A 20822-nucleotide genomic window follows, 5' to 3' on the forward strand; every position below is an offset into this window, starting at 1 on the left:
AGAAGGCAAAAGAGCTATTATTCTAATCCTGGTTGTTTATTTCCAAAGTCTATGATCTATTCAATACACTGAGATATTTCTCAAATGCACCACACAGACACTAGCACACAATCATTTGTAAATTGATGACTATCTGTATTACAGGTATTAGTGTATTAGCTTTGCAAGGTTTTCTGTAACTTCAATATACATTTAGTAAAAGTTTTATAACTGTATATGGATTATAATAAGAGTGAAGCCAACGAGAAGAATGGTAAATTATAAAACAACACAAGAAATAGTTTTTTTAAAAAGTAACAGGTATTTTTTAAAAAGTGTTTTTATTAGTACATTCTATTTATAACTGATAGCACCTGTATAATAGAAATGAGTCTGAGGTATATAATAGAAATCAGCTTTCAATATAAGCACATATCTAAAAAATACATTAAGATTCAAAAACAATGCATATCCTGTATGGCTTTCCAAGTTCTTTATAAGCACCATAAGTGTCTTCTTGTTTGTCTTGTGCCAGTGATTTATGAAAGCCAGAAGAGAAAAGTGCCATCCTGAGGACCCTAGGGCAAGACTTAATCGTACCCATGAGGCCTAAAATAATTGATATCTTTTTTTTAAATGCCAAAGAAAACTGTATTTTAGAGTCCAGTATTATCATTGCCATAATTCTAAGATATTTTTTAAGTCCGGTGAATCTTACATTAAGTCATTAGCATCACACTGGGTGAGCACTTTACACAATCTCTTGAAGTAAAGAGATTTCCTAGTGATGCAGCTAGAGCCAATATTCACCTTCTGCTGAAATGTTGCCAAGACACAAAAGAAATACTGGTTTTGAAACTTGTCCAACTTGTACATCAAGTCAGCCTGAGATAGATCACTCTGCTTTTATGTTCTTCCATTTCCACATTTGCTCTACCAAAGCTACGTATTTGTTTATTACTTCTGTACAGTATTCACTAAATAGGGACCATCTAGAACTATAAACCCCAACTGCAAAATGGGTTCCATCAGGTAGCAGACTACCTTAGCTATTGGTCTATTATCATGGCTCTGAGAACACTTTCTATCCATGATTTTTAAAACTGTTTTTTCTTCATTTTATACTTAGACTGCTGTAGCGTTTCTTGATTGATATTTTGGAACTAATAAGTAGTTTGCAACCTAGCAACATTATATTATTCACTTTGCTCTGACCCCCACACTTAAGGTGTCACATGGTCTCTTTAATTATATGTAGTATTATTGCTATTATTCTAGTATTAATCACCATTATTATTGTTTTATTATTAATCACCACCTCTCTACCAATAGTTGATTCATGCAATCTATAGTATTTAAAGAGAAAAAAAAGAACAGAGAGAACAATAGCAAGCAAATCCTCCATGCGCAAATTTTGAGCTCCACTCTGCTAAAATTTTACATTACAAAACAATTCCAAATTCTGAAACATAGGCCCTGCACTTTGAAAGGAAACTACAGCTGTGACTAGAACAAAGTTAGAGCAATAACAAGAAACTTCTGCTGCATGACATTTCCTTGGTCATGAATCATCCAAGCTACCCCTCCAAAAAAAAAGACAAAAATTTCACAAAATACTTTACGGGACCACTTTTCTTCCCTTATGATGCATTATATATTGATAATACTGAGATCAAATAAAAATATATAAACCTATAACACTAAGAAATTGGGCACAGGCCCACATTTATCATTTTTAAAAATTCATGGAGGATTAGAATGATGTTAGAGTGTAAGTGTATTGTCTCTCGTATATTTTTTTTATATGAAACTGGAAACCTACTGAAACAAATCATCACAAAATCTCTGTCAAAAAGAAAAATAGTATAGATTATGTAGTAAAACTATTCTTTAAAAACGGAAAACATTTTGTACAAATTTAGTATCCTTATCTGACAAAATTATAGGTTCAGGTAACAGAAGACAAAGATGCTTTTCTTTTTTTTCTCCATCCTTCAACAAACATTTACTGAGGGACAACGGTGTGCCAGGAAATAGGAAGAAAACAGCTTCTGCCCTCAAGAATCATATAATCTAGTGGTGAAGGCAAATATATAAGTAATTTCATTTCAAGGAGGATGTATTGATAAATATAAACCAAAGTTGTGTAAGTACCCGAAAGAGAGCCCCAACAGCTCCATCTATATAGAAGACTCTCTTGACATTTCTTGAATGATATATTCATCAAAACACCAAAAGAGAGTTTCCAAGATCATTTAACTATAATAATTCAACAGGAAAAATGGAGTGCTGCAGGCATTAATCTTGGATCCAGAGTGATTTTAAAATATTTTTTCACAACCTTCATGATGAACCAGAAAGCATGCTCAGTAACACTGTAGGCAACTAGGTTAAAGTCTCTTTCAAGAAAAAGGCTGACTTCTGCCTCTTTTTACTGCATAGAATACTCAGTATAAACACAAAGTAGATGCTTAATACATCTAATTACACACTGAAAGCTAGATGAACATATGAAGTGTTTTCACGTATAGATAGAATTAAAATGCCAGTGCCCTTGATAAATTGAAAATATAAACAAGAAATAAATAAAACTTGGAGAAAGCCTTTGCCATAAAATTCATATACTGAGTTCAAATTCAAGTTTAGCCACCTAAAAAGCTTACTAGCCTTTAGCAGCATTCCTAACCTCTGAGACTTTAAACTGTTTAGTCATACTAATCCCTTGGGCCCTTGGATCACTGTGAAGAATAGATGAACTTACAGAATATATGAAGGTTCCTAACTTAGGCCATGGCCCAATGTAGGGTACTCGGTAAATTTTAGACTCCTCTACTTTCATAGAAAAAAGGTTTCCTAACTGAAAAAATCTTGATGGATCTCCTCATAAACTTCCTTTTAAGACATCCTAAACTGAAAATATGCAGAAACGGTTACTCCATTCCTTATCCAAATAGTTTGATCTCCTTTGAGAGCGGGTGGGGCAGGTTGGGGGTGGGGGGCCCCCTTATCAAGCATACATTTCATTCATGTGCTATGGATTGTGTCCCAGACCAGTGTCTTTTAAACCTGTGTCTGAGTTTCTGCTCTAATGACCTAATGAATGATAAGTATCCACGACAACCTCCAGTTGTGGAAATTCACCACTTTCCAAAACAACTTTTAGTCTTTGGATAGATTTAAATATTATTTGTTGACTAAGAAAAACAGAAAAAGAATTTTGAGGGAGAATGAATGCAATCTGACATATGCGCAGTTTGATTTTTTTAAGACACCCAGACAGAGAGACCTAATATACAGTTGGAAATTCAGACTGAAAAGGTCTTGCCAGGAACCTCAGATTTGGAAATCATCAACACACAGGCAGGCCCTAGTTAAATGATCAGAGTAGATGAGATCAACAAGGAAATGTAAGTGTGTCAATAAGAGAGACCTGCCAAGAACAGAGTACTGGGGAACATCAATATTTCAAGGAAAGGCAGAGAAAGAAAAGTCAGCAAAAGAGGTTCTAAAGAAATGATCATAGATGTAGGAAGAGAACCATGAATACTGTTTAATAAGCCTGTGGGCAGTGGAGTGAAACTAGAAAAGAAGGGAATGGTCATCTAGATAAAAAGTCAGAGAAATCAAATAAAATGAAGCCTAAATAAAATCCACTGGATAAAGAATTTAATTTAGCCATAAAGAAGTTCAAAGAAAGACAATAAAGGGTCCATCTAATATTTGAATGCCTTTCAAATCACGCTCTCCTGGGAGCTGTCTAGTTGCACTTTCATGAAAACTCTCAATGTTAGAAATTTACCACTTTCTAAAACTCTTAATCTTTGAACAGCTCTAAATATTAGAATTCTCTCATTTTTGAATCAAAATTTTTTTCCTTGTATGTTTGTCTGCTGATACAACACTTTTCTAAATGTTTGCAGGTAAATTTTCTGATATAGCACTTACCCTAATCTGCAAATATATTTGTGTATATGTACATACGGAAATATATATTTGTTTATTGGCTGTCTCCCCAATTCGATTATAAACTCCAAGGATACTCTCTGCTTTACCAAGTACCTGCAGCATGTAGCACAGTGTCTGACACATAGTAGGTGCTCCATAAATAATGACTAAATGAATATATATAAACAAACAGGGTTTTAAACTCTAGAATAAATTATTCAACAAAACGTTAGCATTCCTTTCTCTCTGGATTTTTTCTTCCTTAATTGGATCGATATTCACATAACTTTCTAAATCAGTGTAAGAAAGCAAGATAGATTAGGTGCCTCTCAAACTCCCTTCTGAAACTTTGATTCTATGAAAAGCTGACAAAGATCATTTGTAGTAGACACATCCCATTGGGAATTTGGGAAACTTGCATTTCCGACCTAGGTCTGCCACAATTTCTGTGCCATTCAGCAAATCTGGGTACTTTCCTGGGCCTTGGGACCTCATTTATAAAATGAGACTCTTGGATTCTATATACTGCAAAGTTTTCCCCTGGTTTAAAACTATAACATTATGGGGGTGGGGGTGATTATATGTAAATGCTATAACGAAATGTGTAAAGAAAAAATATTTGAACTGTCTACTTGCTGCTCTGATTATATCATTTCTCCAAACTTTACATTTTTTCTTAGTTTTTGTGTATTTATAATAAGCTCCTTTTAAACATTTTCACTTTGCCACATCCCCAGTCATTTAAAAAAGAATGCCCTGTAATCATTAACAAAGTGGCTCCTCAAATGAAATTACACTGTTGTTTGTTATGAGTTTATAATCTCATTCTTCACAAGGGCCTCTCTTAGCCCCAGCTAGAAAGTTTTGTTCCTATTTATAATTTACAGAGCACAATCTATAATAATATTTAACTTGCTGATAATTAAGACAAATTATAAGCAATTACTATTCCATTCTATAAGCAACTATAATTCAGACCAAGAAAGTGAATCAAGTATATGAAGAGTATATAATATAGATTATGTATTCTGAAAATATACACACACACACACACACACACACACAGTGGTTAATTGGTGTTATACCCTCTCATTAAAAAAAAAAAATCAATCTGTTCCATTCTTTTCCAACATTGAGTTCTAAAGACAGAATCAAAAGAAAATATAACATGGCTATAATACAGTATTCCTTCTCTGATGCTGACATCATATAAAAACATCCATAACATTCAAGAATAGAAACCTATTCATATTACCATAAACTATCTGTTGCCTATATTATTAGGGAAAACATCCATTTACAGATATATTTTTTGTTTACTCAAAAAGGAATTGTCTAAATTCTTTCAATATAATTAATGTTTTCATGAGGTCTGCCATTAATCAGAAAATTAGAAGATTGCACTGTTCAATACTTTGCTTCTAATTAGTCTTATATCGATGTTCTCCAAACGCAACTGAGTTCTGCAAACAGGGCTGCTGTATCGGCTATTCCCACTCTGCCCCCAAGATTCCCATTTCTTACACAGCAAAGAGGCCAAGAGAGATTTTTGTAAGATAAATGTAATAAAATATTGCAGCCTGAATTTAAATTCCAGAAAAAGACACACATTAGCTCACATTGGGGTAGGAGTTGGAGTTGCTTTGTTTTGTTTTTCGATTCAAAGGAATAAATATTTGAGTACATAAATTTTTCAAATTCTCTTGAATACTAGTTCTGCATCTCATTACTTAAAATTTTTTATCACATAAAATAGGAGAGTCATAGAAAGCCACTTATGGGAAATCTGTGACATATTCAAAGAATACTATGGATGTTACAGAGTAATTTTAATGATATAATTCTAAACCTGAAGAAATAGGACATACTTAGGATGTCTAGATATAAATAATTTGAACCAAGACAATTCTCTGACCAGCATTCTGTTGAACAGAATGAGTCTCATTTTCTAACAAGTATGACTGAGATGCAGTACTGTATGGTTAAAACCCAACTCTGAAGGCAGGGTGTAATTCAAGACTTGTCTCTATATCTTACAAGTTGTGTGCTTGATCAAGCCACTTGTTTGTAAAATAAGAATAACAATAGTACATTCCTCTGGAATTACTGTGTGGATTAAATGAAATAATTCGTGCAAAGTGTTTAGCACAGTGGTCGGCACATTGTAAATGCTTGAGTTTTTAATTTTTAAAATGTCTGTAGATCACGACAGAGAATGAAGGCCACACACAGAAAAAGTCTCTGTCCCCTCACAGTGTTCTCGTCCATGAGAGATATGCAGGGGCGCAGCCTTAGTATATAATGATATTCAGGGGATAGCAGAGGGAAAATGGAAATAGGGAACTCTGGGCATGCTCCCCACTTTCCACAATTGCTCTTTCTGCTATCCTCAGCTTCTCTAAACAGCAGGAAAGATGGACTCCAAGGTTTATGAGGCCAGGTTGCTACAAACTCTTTCTGCTAAAATTAAAGGTGACATTCTGCTGATAGTAAAAAAACCTGAGATTCTTTTATATACATTATTGTACTCCAGGGCTCTCTCTCCTTCGTATGTTTTAAAAATTCTTCCTGGAGAGCTCATCCAGTTAGAGATTTCATGTACATTGCTATATGTACACTGACAACTCCTAAGCCTGTCTCTAAACCTGAGGTCTCCAACCATTTTGGCACCAGAGACCCGTGCTCCTATGAGAATCTAATGCCTGATGATCTGGGTGGAGCTGAGACTATGATGCTAGCACTGGAGAGTGACTGCAGATAACGATGAAGCTTCGCTCTTCTGGCCTGCTGCTCACCTCCTGCTGTGCGGCCAGGTTCCTAACTGGCCACAGATGGGTACCAGTCCATGGCCCAGGAGATTGGGAATCCCTGTTCTAAACCATAATTGTCCTGAGCTCCAGACTTGAATTTATCATTTAGATTGCCACTTGGGTATCCCAAGGGCACCTCAAATTCAAAATGCTTAAAATTAAACCTACCGTCTTCATCTAGATATAGCAGTTTGGGGATCTTACTGTACAAACACCACCAGTCACCTAAGCCAGGACCTATTCTTGAGCCTTCTCCCTCCCTCTCCCACACATTCAGTTGCCAAGACCGGTTGCTTCTATCTCCCACCCCTCAACTATGTCTCATTTTCCTCCCTCCTCCCAACTCTTTTCTTCAAACTCTTGCCATTTCTCACCAGAAGCACTAAAATAGCTCTTTAGTTGGTCTCCCTGGCTTCCTATCCAACCCCCAATATGATCTATCCTACAGCCACCAAAAGATGTTTCTAAATATTAAAGGAGGATGGGTCTCAAGAGGACTGCTTGAGATGCAGCATGAACATCACATTTCAGTAGGTTCTCTTTGCCCCCAAGTCCCACTGGTGTGATGCAAAGGCACCCATGTAGATGTTGCACACTCATTGGTTTGTGTAACCTTGAGCTTGGCAAACCCAAATATTTTATAAAGGCTACAAGCAGACCTGCCCTTTATCCTAGAGGAAGACATTATTTTTATTAAGCAAATCTGTCCTGTGATTCAAAGAGAGACAGTATCATTCAAGGCTGTTCACTTTTTTAAATATCCTTAAAAAGCTATTATGGAACAAAAGGGCAGTGAGACCCATGGAGAATTGTCTCCCAGCAGATAAGCCCTAAATTCAAACTAGCCTCTTGGCACTCACTGTATGATTTTTACCACTCTCTACCAGAGTTTTCTCACCCGAAATCGAAGATAGCAATCATTCCTAACTCACAGCCATTTTATAGTATCAAATGAAATCATATGCATGAAAATATTTTTGTAAACAATACAGTACTATGCAAATATAGTTATTACGTATGCCTGTGGAACACACTTCATTGTTTATTATGGAAATAAAAGATGAAAATAATTTAGAATTTTAGAATAAAAATTTAATATTAATAAAACACTAATTAAATGCTTGATTATGTCCTAGGTTAGTTTAGGTAGTACGCAGTGAAGAGTAAGACACGTTCCTTGACCTCAAGAATTTCACAGGTTAGGAAAGCAGCAAAGAGAAAGCAGTGTTCGAGATATGTTCATGTGACGGAATAGAAGTATGGAAGTATGACCTACAGTCATCATTAACATATAGAGCTTGGAGGGATCTAAGTAATGGTGAAATCCAATTTACCAATGAGAAAACTGATGATAAATGTTCAGTAACATCCTTTCTGACTTTTAGTTTGGTAAAAAGCCTTGACAGAAATTTCTTATTCCTGGATAGAGTTTTTTTTACAAGACCAAGGGGAAATTCTGGTTTGGTCCCAGGTGTTTTTCTTTCCTCTACAGTCTTATTTCAGTTCTTTGCTATTTTATCTTGTTGTTCCCCAAGAATCACAATGGATTTATTCTTTGTCTAACTTCTTACACCTCTCTCAAAGGTCATGAATTTTTTTTTTTTTGGTATAAAAATGCTAGCTAGAACAGACTTCTCTTCTGACCTCTATTTTCTCCCTTTTACTCCATCTGGCCCCCAAATTCCTCTTACCATTCATATCCTGCAAAATGTTAACTTTCTCAATCTCTGACTGCCAGTTACTCAGTCTGCTTTTTTCTTTGATTTCACTCTAGTTTGCCATGCAATCTATCCAGTGAACTTGAAGCAGATTTCACAAAATACAAAGTGAAGTATTTAGCCACAAACCTTGAAGTCCATGGTAAAGATTAGATGTAATCAGCTGTTAGGAAAAGATACTAGGCAAGGAAAATCATAGCTGACCCAGTCTTCCTAGAAGTATAACATGGGCTTTGATCCAAGGTAAAATTCACCAATATACCATAAGCTTGATTTTAACTCTGATTTTGAAAATATTTCAGTACAGTCCCTAAATTTTTCATATTTAGAATTGAGTTGAGGAAGAAAACTAGTTCTACCCTTTTCAATAAGTAGCCCTAGCTCAATAACCTTATATCCTTAGTTATATAAATCTCAATACAGCGGGGACAATACAGCGGGAAAAAACAGGTCCATTCAATTCACATCCTGTCTTTTGACTCATTGAAGAGTTCCAAAAATATGTCTTATACTTCAGAGAGTAAAGACATAATATTCAAGGGTTTTGAGAAACTTTTAAGCATATAAGCATGCTAATATATACAGTTTAATGTAATCTTTTAAAATAAAGGCAATGCAGAAAATTCAACTAAGTTTTTAAAGATCTAGTGGGTTTTTTTTTAATTTTATAATACACATGGGTTTTCTTAATAATCAAATATAGTCAAAGAGTTTTAATTTTGTAAAATCTTCTATAGCAACAAGTATTTAAAAGCTTTACTTGACCCAGAAGGACTAAAATCAATAAATACTTGAATGCATACTATCCATACTAAGCAGCATTTAACATTAGAATACCAATAATTTTCAATATCATTAAAGCCAAGAACAATGGTTTCACAGTTAAAAGTCTTCCTGAAGGTGAAAAAAGCAAATCTGGTTCACGATAAATTATGAAAATGGTAATTATGTAGATAAGAATAAATGGCTTTAAATTTCCTAATGAATGATGAGTCAAATCACTGACAAGAGAGATCAAAATATATTCCATATGTGATTAACAACACTTAAAATTGACATTGACAAATTACTTAATTTATATAACAGTAGAATCACAAGCATATGTAGCCTCTAAACCTCCAGGTTACAATAAATTGTGGAAAGAATGGAAATATCAGTCAGCATGCTTATCTTATTTTTGTCCTTGATGTTTTGCTTAGAATGTATTTTTGAATGCTAAAATACCTGTCAAGTGTAATTCAAAATAGCCTCTCTATCTCCCTCCATCTCCCTCCCTCTCTCTTCACCTCTCCCCCACCCCTTATTCTAATAAATTCCATTTCTCACACACACACAACACACACACACTCAATTAGGCAGAATAAATGACAGTGCTTCACAAACTACTTTCTTACGCATTGAAGAAATATGCAAAAAGGATTTTTATCAATATGAACTCTTGATCATCTTCCCATTAAATTTATTAAGTACCTATTATGTGCCAGACAATGCTAAGAATTGGGGATTGATAGAAATTTGATATACATGGTACTTCCTTACAGAGTTTATAGTCCAACAGACTCTGTAAAATGAATTCATCTCATTACTCAGCAAGGAGCAAAACTATTCTATATAATAGAAATTTCTAAGCACTTAAAAGAAATTGAGTAAGCTTTAATAGCATTACTATTACAAACTATATTAATCATACAACTTGCAAGAAAATAAATTGCTTCACTCCCTCAGACTGACATGTCTAAATCTAATTTCAGTTTATAATTAATATACCAGCATTAGAAACATAAGAATTTCCAGGGAACTGATAACACTGACAAAAATATTTTAACTAGTGAACTGAGCTTGTAACATAAGGCCCTACCACAGTAAAGTTATAAGCATAGCTATGACACTTGGCATTAGTAAAACTGGTTTAAGGGGAAAAAATGCTAATAAAATATAAAGAAGTCAAAATTCCTAAATAAGTTATGTCTTCAATCTTAAAGAGATCATTTTTGAAAGGTATTTAGGATTAGCAGAGCAAAAGAAAAGATATATTCACTTTAATATTGTAAGCCCAAGAAACACACAAGGAAAACCATCTTTCTTCAAGTCTACTCTCCCACCAACTCATAATAACTACTTAAGTAGAACAAAAATCTAGACATTATGGCCAAAATTGTGACATTTAAGTCCTAAAAGGAAGCAATTACTGTTGAAATTCCAAAAATGATTTAGAGAGTTAAAATTGACCTTGTATGAGAGAATATATCCATGTATAATACAATGCCTTAGTTATGAAATAAATTTCTTCAAACTGTAGTAATTCAAACTTGCATTAATATGTGAAGAACAGACAATTTCTGATTAATCCTTTGCAGATAAAATATGTTCTTGAAACAGAACATTAGAAAAAAGCAAAATGCTTATGAATTCTGTGCTCTGATTAAAGAGCCTTTGAGAAAAGCGCTTAGCGTCAGTTTGGGCTGCTTACTACAGAGAGAAACCTGTCAGAGAAATAAGAGTTGGAGTCCTCCAACTTTTCTGCATGCATAAAATGAATTTCAGTGATGAAAAAGCTCTCTAAAGACTTGTGACTCAAACTGTTGTCCGTGGCCAAAAACATTAGCTTCATCTGGGAGCATGTCAGAAGTGCAGAATCCCAGGCCCTACTCCATAACCTCCAATTTAGCAAAATTCCTCCAGATGATTTGTGTGCATATGGAAGTTTAAGAAGCACTAATCGAAAGGAATAAGGCATTACAGAACTATACAGCCCATTCTAAATATTTGGTATAAATTGAAACTACATTCTCAGCATCTCTCTTAAACCCTACAAGATACCACCAACTTCAAGGTGAGTTCAGCATCAACTTCACAATGAGTCAACAGGAAGAACACTAAATACAGGGGTGAGACTGAACCACTCATTATCATTCAGCTACTATAGCTGAGCGCTTTACTGGCAACCACCCCGACTCCAGATGCCTGTGGAGTTGGAGGATTATGGCTAGAGATGACAGAAGACAGGCATACACATATCTCCCTAACTAGCTGTCCTCACATATCCCTGTCAACAATGACACGCTCATGCCCATTAGCCTGAATATGGCCTACAGATGTGTTTGTTGGCCCACACAGTATTTTAACTTTGAACTCATTACCATCATTTATAAATCTGGAACTTCTACGTTAAAAAATCTGTACACCTATGTTCTCTTCTACAAATCAGAAAATCTGGCAACACCAGTCTCATATCCTGGCATGGCAACAAGTGTAGCCAAGGCTCAGCTGCCCCACTCAGATGTGGACCAGAACCTCCACCACTCCCTATGGTCTCTCCAACATGTAGGTGAGGCTGAGCGGCAGTTGCCATTTGTCATCTTCCATTTGGTATGGTTCGCTCATTCACGTTCCTATAGGTGTTTGAATTTGTAACCCTTTTAAGAGGCTCTAGGGGGTAACATGTCACTAATCTCAAGTCATTCAGCCTATCTAAATTTATTCTTTTATATGGGTAATTAGGGAAAAGGAGCTATTATTTGTGTCACCCTCAGTTTAATCATAGACCTGATGAGGTGGAAACAATCCACTGAATTACATACCACTTCACCTTAAATATATATTTTTTTCTACATGACACATTCTAACTCAGACATTTTAACTATTTTAACTATTTCTTTTCGGAACTCTTCACAATTATAAACAAGAATTAGTAGCAAGAGTAGACATAGTACAGTACATTCTTGAACCATTCCTCCAGATTCATTTCAAAACGTCAAGTAATAGAGTGAATTGGTAAATTCTATGAGGACAGGTGTCTGACTTTTCTGTTTACTGAGATACCCCAGAACTTAGAGAGTGTTCAATAAATATTTATTGAATAAATGGACTTTTCCAAGAATTACAAATTCTCAAAAATTCATACACCAGTTTTGAAAGAATGTGTTTAATTACCAACAATAGCATGAAGATTATTCATTTGCTAGCCTAGTTCTATTTGGGTTGAACAAAACCATTTTATTTCAGTGACTAAGAAAACTAGAAGTAGAGAAAAGACATGTAACCCTAACAAGCCTAAGACTTATAGCCTATCACAGCTTGTTTCACAGCAAAACAGCATCACACAAACTAGGCAAAATAGCTAAACTGAATCATAAGATTTAGTCTGATTCAATTTTATGTCCCCACATCTGTAATCTTTAGTCATCACCATAATTATCATTATTATCATCATCCCAATCTTCAAAAGCTAGACAACTTTTATAGATAAGTTATTAAAAAGCATTCATGGAACATTTACTGATATGCTAGAAACTATGTGCTAGATCCTAACTAAAAGTTATATCCTGCAATACTATTACTATACCTACCATGTCACGATGCTTAGTAGGTCTGAACACAGGAAAAAAGAAAATTACATTTTTAATTGTCTTGAAAACTTGACTCAAGAATATATTGCTGAGAACCTGAAGCACAGCAAAATAAAGTGATTTTCTTGTGTTACATGGTCACTTATTGATAGAGCTACAATAGCATCTCCGGAGCTCTGGCCACTGCACCACATTGGTTTTATGACAATTTTCAAAATTTATCTGCTAACCAAAATGCAAGCCAATGAATTTTAACCACTCAACAAATGGTATGATTAACAATTTTCAAATAGCAAAGTCTAAATTTTGACCCATTACTGGTATATTTATGAACAAACCAACGATCTAAAAGGTGTTTTCAATAATGCTAAATAGTACCTTAGCAGAAAACTACTGATATAACATTTCAAGAACTAAAGCTAAAAAAAAAAAAAATGTAGGTTAGAAATTTTCCTTGAACTTAAAAACTGCTCAAAATGGTTTTATGGAGTATGAGATTGCAATGCCCTTTCACTCTGCCCTTGGCCTTTGGATTGCCTGACTGAAATGTAAATCATCTACTTTCTCCTTATATCTACTTTCTCCATAAAAAGAACTAAAGTTAGAGCTGTTGCACTTAATTCAACTAAACTTTCTGAAGAAAATACAAACAAAAGCAGGACCAGGTCACCGATATGTCTGATGGCCATTCTAGAAAGGAATTTACTGAACTCTCTAACACCAACGAATTTAAGTATGCCATTCATCATATACCTACAAAAAGGTAAAACTAAACCAAGAAAGAAATAACAATAATCATGTTTGTACACCTTAAATGAATTTGGAGCTGTCCATAAACTAATACAAGTAAAAACATAGTGTATATTGTTTTCCTCAAATGATCTCTATTGGCCATTTCTGAATTCTTGACTCATCTGCAGTCACAGATTCACTACATTGGTACATAAAGCTCTACTGTTTAAGTTGACCAAGTTTTAGAGCTGTAGAAAACCTGCCCTCTCACAGAATATACACTAACAAACTGTGTCCTATTACTAGGTTGAGGTTGTGTTATCAAGATTCCTATGACTACATAACTCTTTCTGAGTTCCCTGCTTTTGCTTATTCTAATTCATAAAGACAAAGAACATGAAGCCACGAGAAAGACTGGAAGAAATAACACACCTTGCTTTTCTCATACAGATGGTCTTTTTCATAACAGAGCAGGAGAGAACAAGCACATTTCCTTCCTCCAATATTTAAGTATAATTCTCATTAGAATCTCCAAGAAGGACACTGAAAAAGAAAAACTGAGCCAAAATCAAATAAAACCATGCAGTTTTTACATATAATTTTGAGTGATGGGTATTTTTGTACCAGAAAGAAACTGTCCATCTCTTCATAACCTAGGCCACTCTGGCTTAAAAACTTTAAACCCAAAGCAAAAATATACTTTTCCAAAAATCTTTTGTCATAGTGCTTGCTATGGATACCTTCATAAATGTGCTTATAAAGAGCTGCCTAATCCGCCACGGAAGGCCAAAGTGTTACTCTGTTATTAAACTCAACAGAAATCTCCATATGCAACAACAGGAGGCCATAGGCAATTAACACTGTAAATTGAAAGGTTTAGAATTTTTTGCATGACCTTTAAAGGTCAACACAATTGCCCATTCACATGCATGCAATTATACAGTGACTGGTTCGTAGCAGGAAAAAAAAACAAAAATATTTAGTAAAACAAATCTTGCATTCATCAAAAGCTACCTTGCACTTTCCAGGCTTTATATGAAGAGTTAGCTTTACATAGCGCAAGAAGTTAAAACAGCAAAGGAGACTTGTTTGGCTGCTTTTCCCCATTTTGTCAAAATTTAGCCTACCCCATTCAAACTACCACCATAATTACTAAGAATGCAACATTATCACATTATCTAATCTCTGTAAAGAGTTTCAAAAATCTACTGTATAAAAGAAGCAATATAAATATAAATTTAATTGAATGACTGCCTTTGTGCTATTGCTGAGAGAAAAGAAGAGGTACCTTCACTAATTGGCCATTCAGGGGAAATCATAAAACAGTTACAGCTACTATGGAGTAATTTAGGAGACTGAGGGAAGTGATTAAAAGGCCTTTGTCTAATAAAAGCATACTATAAGGTCTGATTCCTTAGTTCTCTCTCATACCCCATATGGATCACTGTGAACAAAATGAAATGTTCTTCTCATCGCTAATATATTCATTTTTCATCTGAATCCCAAATAACCTGAAAGTCATATTTTCCAACGGTCAGAAAAACCAATTGCCTAAATAGGCCAGATTTTCACTAATTCCAGTGACTAACTCGTCTATCATTTTGGCACAGGTTGAAATCTGACATATACATGTGGTATACACATTGGAAGTGGGTGGGTTTCGAAACTCTAACATGATGTTGGAGTATAATATAAATGTTTCTGGAAAATTTGTAGATACTATTTATAAACCAGAATAGTATGCTCTAAACGCATGGTTTATGTTTTGACTGTGGATGTGCATATTTAATAATGACAGCATACAGATATGTTCAGGGTTTAAAATGTATTGAACTTCCCAGTCATAGTGTCAATAAACATATCCCAAAGTGCCCCTACAGAGGACACTAATTTTCTTTTTGCATTTGTAACTTAATAAATAAAAATATCTCCAAAAGAAAAACTAAAGAGAAAAACATATTGCATGTAACAGTGTCTCAAACTCAATTATAAACAACCTTGTTAAACCATGAATACAGTTACACTGTAGGTCAAATCATGTAAAATAGTGAAAAACTATGTACTTAAGAATGTAGACATTTTTTAAAGTTGTTCTTGCCCCCTTTAATACAAAACCGGTATTTTATATGGGTGCCGTTAAAAGCATTTGTATGTATATATGCATGTGAATATATGTATAAATATAGAGATTAGATAGGTATTAGAGAAATGTATTTAAATAGTACTTTTCTTCATGTTCCAATAAGTCTAATTATTTCTCTTAAAATTTCTGTTAATAAGTAGAAGACAAAAATTGTTAGTTATAGTTCATTGACAAGGACATTGAGGACTGTACCAAATGAATAAAATCAGACTTTCTAAAAATGACCCAATAAATCAGTGGTCAATGACAACTAAAAAACAAAAATTAACTTCTAGGTCTGTTTGCTAGGCCTACATTTCCGTCTCCCGTTCCAGACTGTGCTCCAAAACTAAAGTAAAACTGTTCTCTACAAAGACGTATGGTAACTCATTGTAAAATTATTCCTTCTCTTCCAGTGGTGTAATTCAATATGCTCCAAGTACTGTAGTTCAAAATAAAGTTAACCAAAGAATTTTTTAACAAAATGGCAAACTAATCATATTACATGACATTAAAATAATCAGTGCTTCATAAGAAAAATTTATCATGTGAAATACTGTGTAAGTATGTGGACCAAATATGAGGTTGATTCAGCTGGTTTGGGCTTCATATCCAGCGGCATCTGTGTTAATGCATTTCTTCTTTGTTTTGATGGAGCCCTACTAATAGGTTGATGAATTACATTTGTAAATGTCAGGCATAGATCAAAGGGGACTATGTTAATCGCTTATTTTACTTTAACTTAGTTTTTTACCAAGAAAACAAAACTGCATTGCACAGTAGTTTCTTATTTTTACTTGAATCTTTAATGAACAAAACAGCTGCAGAATAATGTGACTTAATGAGGCATCCCTAATAAAATACTGGAGAAGTAAAAGCAGGGGCACTGAACTGTTTGCACTCTGGTTATTTCATCTTCTCAAATAGGTTAGAAATAACTGATGACACTTTGGAACATTTCTCGTTTAAGACATGCATTAAAGAGGCAAATATTTATCAGTTTGCTGCCACAGCTGAACTTAGGCAAAATCTAACAGTATCTTTTATTGGGGCCCATGATCAGAAATGCCTGGAAAATGCTGAAGAGGCATATCTTACTCTACCTGTATAGGGTAATCCTGCAATTAGTGATAAATCAACCCTAAAATGCACTTTCAACATTTAAATGTTCAAAAATGTTGTAAAAGGATTATTAGAATGCTATATTGGGAAACAAAATACTATATTGAAGATACTGGATCCAGGACCATAAAAATTTCCCGATAATATGCAAAATAATTTTATAAACTGTTCTTTTACCCTCAAAGTTTCATCACTTTATATTTTAAAAGGAAAGTGGCCATATCTAAACACAGACCTTTTTACAGCTGTGTCATCACATTTTATAACTTGGTGGTTAGTAAATACTATAAAGCAGTATGTAAGCAATATGTATCTTTTCTGACATAGAGCCATGGAAATCTCAATGAATCTTCATTCTTCAATTTGTCATTGTTAAAAATAGCTAATATTTTTCAGAGTTAAAATCACAACCTCAGATACTTTTGATTTCCCTTTAGCACAACTTGTAGCATTACAGGTGTTTGCTTTAATATCAAGGTTTTTGGTTCTTCTTTAAGACATATAACATAGCACTATGTATCAATACGTAAGTTTGAGTAAACTACAAAATTTTATTAAAGGCAAGAATCAAGATTTTAATCTTTAAAAAATGCCTAATAAAAAGCAACACACTAAAATTGTGTTCTGCCTCTTAAAAGAGTCACAGTGCCTAAGCACTCAGTTGGCGGGGCAGTGCTCTCATAGTATTATATCTATAAATAATACAACCCCATTTTTTTCATTGAAAATTAAAGTCAAAACAAGCTTCAATGTGGTTTACTGATGGCCTTTCAATGGCTACTGATGACTCTAAAAATTACACTCTAAAGAGGTCACATGCAAACAATTGACCCCAGATGAGATCCAGAACAGAATAAAGTAGGAAAAGAAAATTAAATGTGTCTGATCATTTTTAAGGCTCTTAGGTGCCAAATTTGAAACTGTAAAAGATTCAGCAGCCTGAGAGTACAAGTGGAAACATAGAAAGGCTGGACTAAATACAAATAATCTTAATGGTCTTGTTTTTAAAGCCTTTAGAAGTGTTTTCAATCTCCTTTGCTAGTTTTGCCATTTCACACTTTAAACAGACATCTTAAATTAATTACTCAATTGTCTTAACTTAGATTGCCTAATAGAGCAGTTTTAATGTGTTAATGGATAACAGTTTGAACGTTGATGTCTCAAACAATCTAGTTGGGAAGACAGAAACCAGATAATTGTTATTCAGTCAATAGTCATTGAAACTCAGCTCCTGTCCTGAGTGAAGGACGCTTATATGCTGACTGCTTAGGAGTACTTTTAAGAGTAAAGATTGAACAGAGGTTTGTTTAAAAATAAATAAAATAAAATAAAATAAAAAGAAACTGACTTCTGCAAAATTCAAGAGGGGATTTAACATTTATAAAATGAAAATATTTTCTTTTCTGTCTTATTGCCACAAGCCAAACTCCCCCAGCACAAGGTGAAGAGAGGCCAGCTAATCACTGCCTTAACTACACATTTGATTCCAAAAGCTTCGGGGAATTGTTTAACAATCGATCTGGAAAGGGAATACTGAATGGGAAAGCATCGCGTCTTCCCAGGGGCTCTTCAAGCGCCCACAGTTCGTCCTTTTCAAGTGGAGACCAGACAGCTCAGCCTGCAATTCTAGGAGAAATAGGGCAACGGATCTCAAACTTTCCTTTGCAAAAGCAGTATCTGGAAATAACACGTTCCCCACTGGCTACTGAGGATCAGTAACCTGAAGAAAACACCTCTTGGTAGGAACCTGGCCTTTTGGAACAGAATGGGGGAAGGGACAACAAAGCAGTGGGGCAGAAAAACCATGTACTATTAGCAAGATTTGGGAGGCATCCGTCCAGAAAGAAATGAAAAACCATTAGTTTCTCGAAGCTGTTCTTTCTCTGAATGCTGTCCTAAAGCTGTCCCGTAGTATCCTTTATTAAAGCTTTATTTCATTCGGTAATAAAGCGTCCGTTCCCAAATCCAAATAAACCTCTAAATAGGTGAGGCTCTGAGACTTATCAAGATGATTCTTTACGAAGATAAAGAGGTATAGAAATCAATAGCCTCATTGAAATGCCCACTGTCTACAGACAGGCCCGAGAATTAACTAATCAGAAGTGGACAGAAAGTAGGGATTCCAGAAGAGCGACCTAACATCTCATTGATCCTTGAACGCGACCCTGAACTCCTAATTAGGAGTCCAAAATGGTTCCCAGCCGGGATGGGTTTGGTTGTGGGATCTAATTAAATCCCACTTTAATCCTCGGCCGGGTCGCTTATTATGTTGGGAGAAATGGGGCAGAAAAGAGAAGGAAGGCACCGCTCTCGGACCTCCTTCCTGTGCTCAGATCCCGGCTCGGCGTCCCTCTACCCCCGCCCCTACCCTGACCTCCCGCGAGGGAGACGCAGGCTGCCCAACCAGCATCTGCGCTCACCTCTCGCTTTTCCCCGGCGAGCCCCCTACAGCCCTCAACGCCCGAGGAGGGGAGGCCGTCCCCGCCCTGGGTCCTCCAGCTGCCGCCCGAATACCCAGCACAGGCGGGTCGCGGGGGGCGCGGCTCGCACCTACCTGCAGCCCCGCTTCCTGGTGGCGGCAACACCTAGCGATGCTCCTGCAGCTTCCGCGGGCCTGCGCCAGCCTTATCGCTCTTGCATTGCTTCCCAGATGCCAGTCCGCCGTCCCGGTTCAGGGGCATAGGGAACCGAAGTCTGGTGGTGTGTGCTCGTGGAGGGCGTGTGAGCGAGGTCCTAAGCGTGCGTGTGCGCGCGCGCTTGTGTGTTTCTTCCTCCGATGGCAAAGAGGGTTCAGGAATCTCTTGACATCTAAACTGGAATCCCCTTAAAGTGGGTGGAAGGTGGAGCGCGCGAGCCTCGTCTCTTTTCCCCCCTTTCTTCGTTCCACAGTGTCGAAGTAATGAAAAGATTTGTTTACTGAGCACAATCCAAAGTCCCGCAGCTAGACCAGCGTCCGCGGTCGCCGGCTGTCCTCGCCGGATGCGCGCGGTGCGCTCAGCTCCCGGGACTGCGAGAATCAAGGCGGTCTTGCAGCAATTACCGCGCTTATTCCATCTCTGATTTGTTTGCTTTTAACGACGAGTACAGACTTTTCCTCCCGCCTCACGCCGTCTCTCCCGCTCACACACACTCACACATCCTCCGTTGCCTGTCTCCCGCCCTCTTCTGTGTTCTCTGGGGAAAGGCAATGGGACAGAACAATTCACCTTCACGAAAGCAGCCTTTGCCACGTACTTCACCAGTTCCCTGGCTCTCGCAGGTCCTGGGTCTCCAATGTGGACGAGTTGGTGGGGAGATTCGGGGCAGGATGGAGGAGAGGCTCTGAGCTCGGCTATCCTCCGCCCTCAAGACGCTCGAGTTCCTCGGTTCAGGTGCCGGTGTTCCCGCTTGTAGCAGATAGGTCGCAGGTGATGCCCTCTCGCAGACTTTGAGCCGAGTCCAATTAGCAGCAACTCCTGGCCAGCTGCAGCCCCTTAATCCCGCCTAGAAGCGCTGCGGGCATAGCCCCACGCGGCTCAACCGCTGACCCTCTCGGCATCGTGCGCTGGAAGAAAGGGAAAATTCGCCGTTGTCCCCCTCTCCCCAGTATGCTGGTACCGTCACCACTGAGAAAGTGTAAGTTCCAACATCCAACACAAGCGAGCAGGTGTTGCCTGTGTCACTTCGTTAAAGGCGGGAGGGGAGAAGAGAAGGCCAGAGGGGCCGATGGGGGAAAAATGAAAAAAAAATCCAGACCACCAGAAAAAAAAAAAAAGTAAGCCGTTTAGTAAAGCCTCCTCTCCGTCTCCCACCCTAAGCGCCGTACTGTCAAAAGACACTGGTGGTATCTTTTAGAAAGTCACCGTAAAGGGCAGAACCCCCTGTTCCACCCAGACCCCTTATTTCACCCAGCCTAGCTATCCAGGGAGTACGGAGTGACTTGCCTCCCTGTATAGTGCAAGGAGAACGCAGGGAGAGGATAGATCCCAACACTCCAGGTTGAGTTAAGCAGTAAAATGGGATGGCAGGACCAGACGGCGTTGCCTCCCTCCGTCTCTCTCCCAAC

The 20822-nt window shown here is 36.8% G+C and overlaps 1 protein-coding gene across 2 annotated transcripts in view; it reads right to left on the reverse strand.

Annotated features, from left to right (window-relative positions):
* Positions 1-14021, reverse strand: part of TAFA2 (TAFA chemokine like family member 2) — a 385780-nt gene extending 371759 nt beyond the window's left edge. For both annotated transcript variants that reach the window (XM_039865868.1, XM_039865867.1), the window contains exon 1: positions 13966-14021. In XM_039865868.1, the coding sequence (XP_039721802.1) occupies positions 13966-13997 (32 nt within the window). In that variant the 5' untranslated portion in view covers positions 13998-14021. The remainder of the gene's footprint in view (positions 1-13965) is intronic.
* Positions 14022-20822: the final 6801 nt, after the last annotated feature.

Source organism: Pteropus medius, unplaced genomic scaffold (genome assembly GCF_902729225.1).
Source record: "Pteropus medius unplaced genomic scaffold, Ma_sr-lr_union100, whole genome shotgun sequence".
NCBI lineage: Eukaryota > Metazoa > Chordata > Mammalia > Chiroptera > Pteropodidae > Pteropus > Pteropus medius.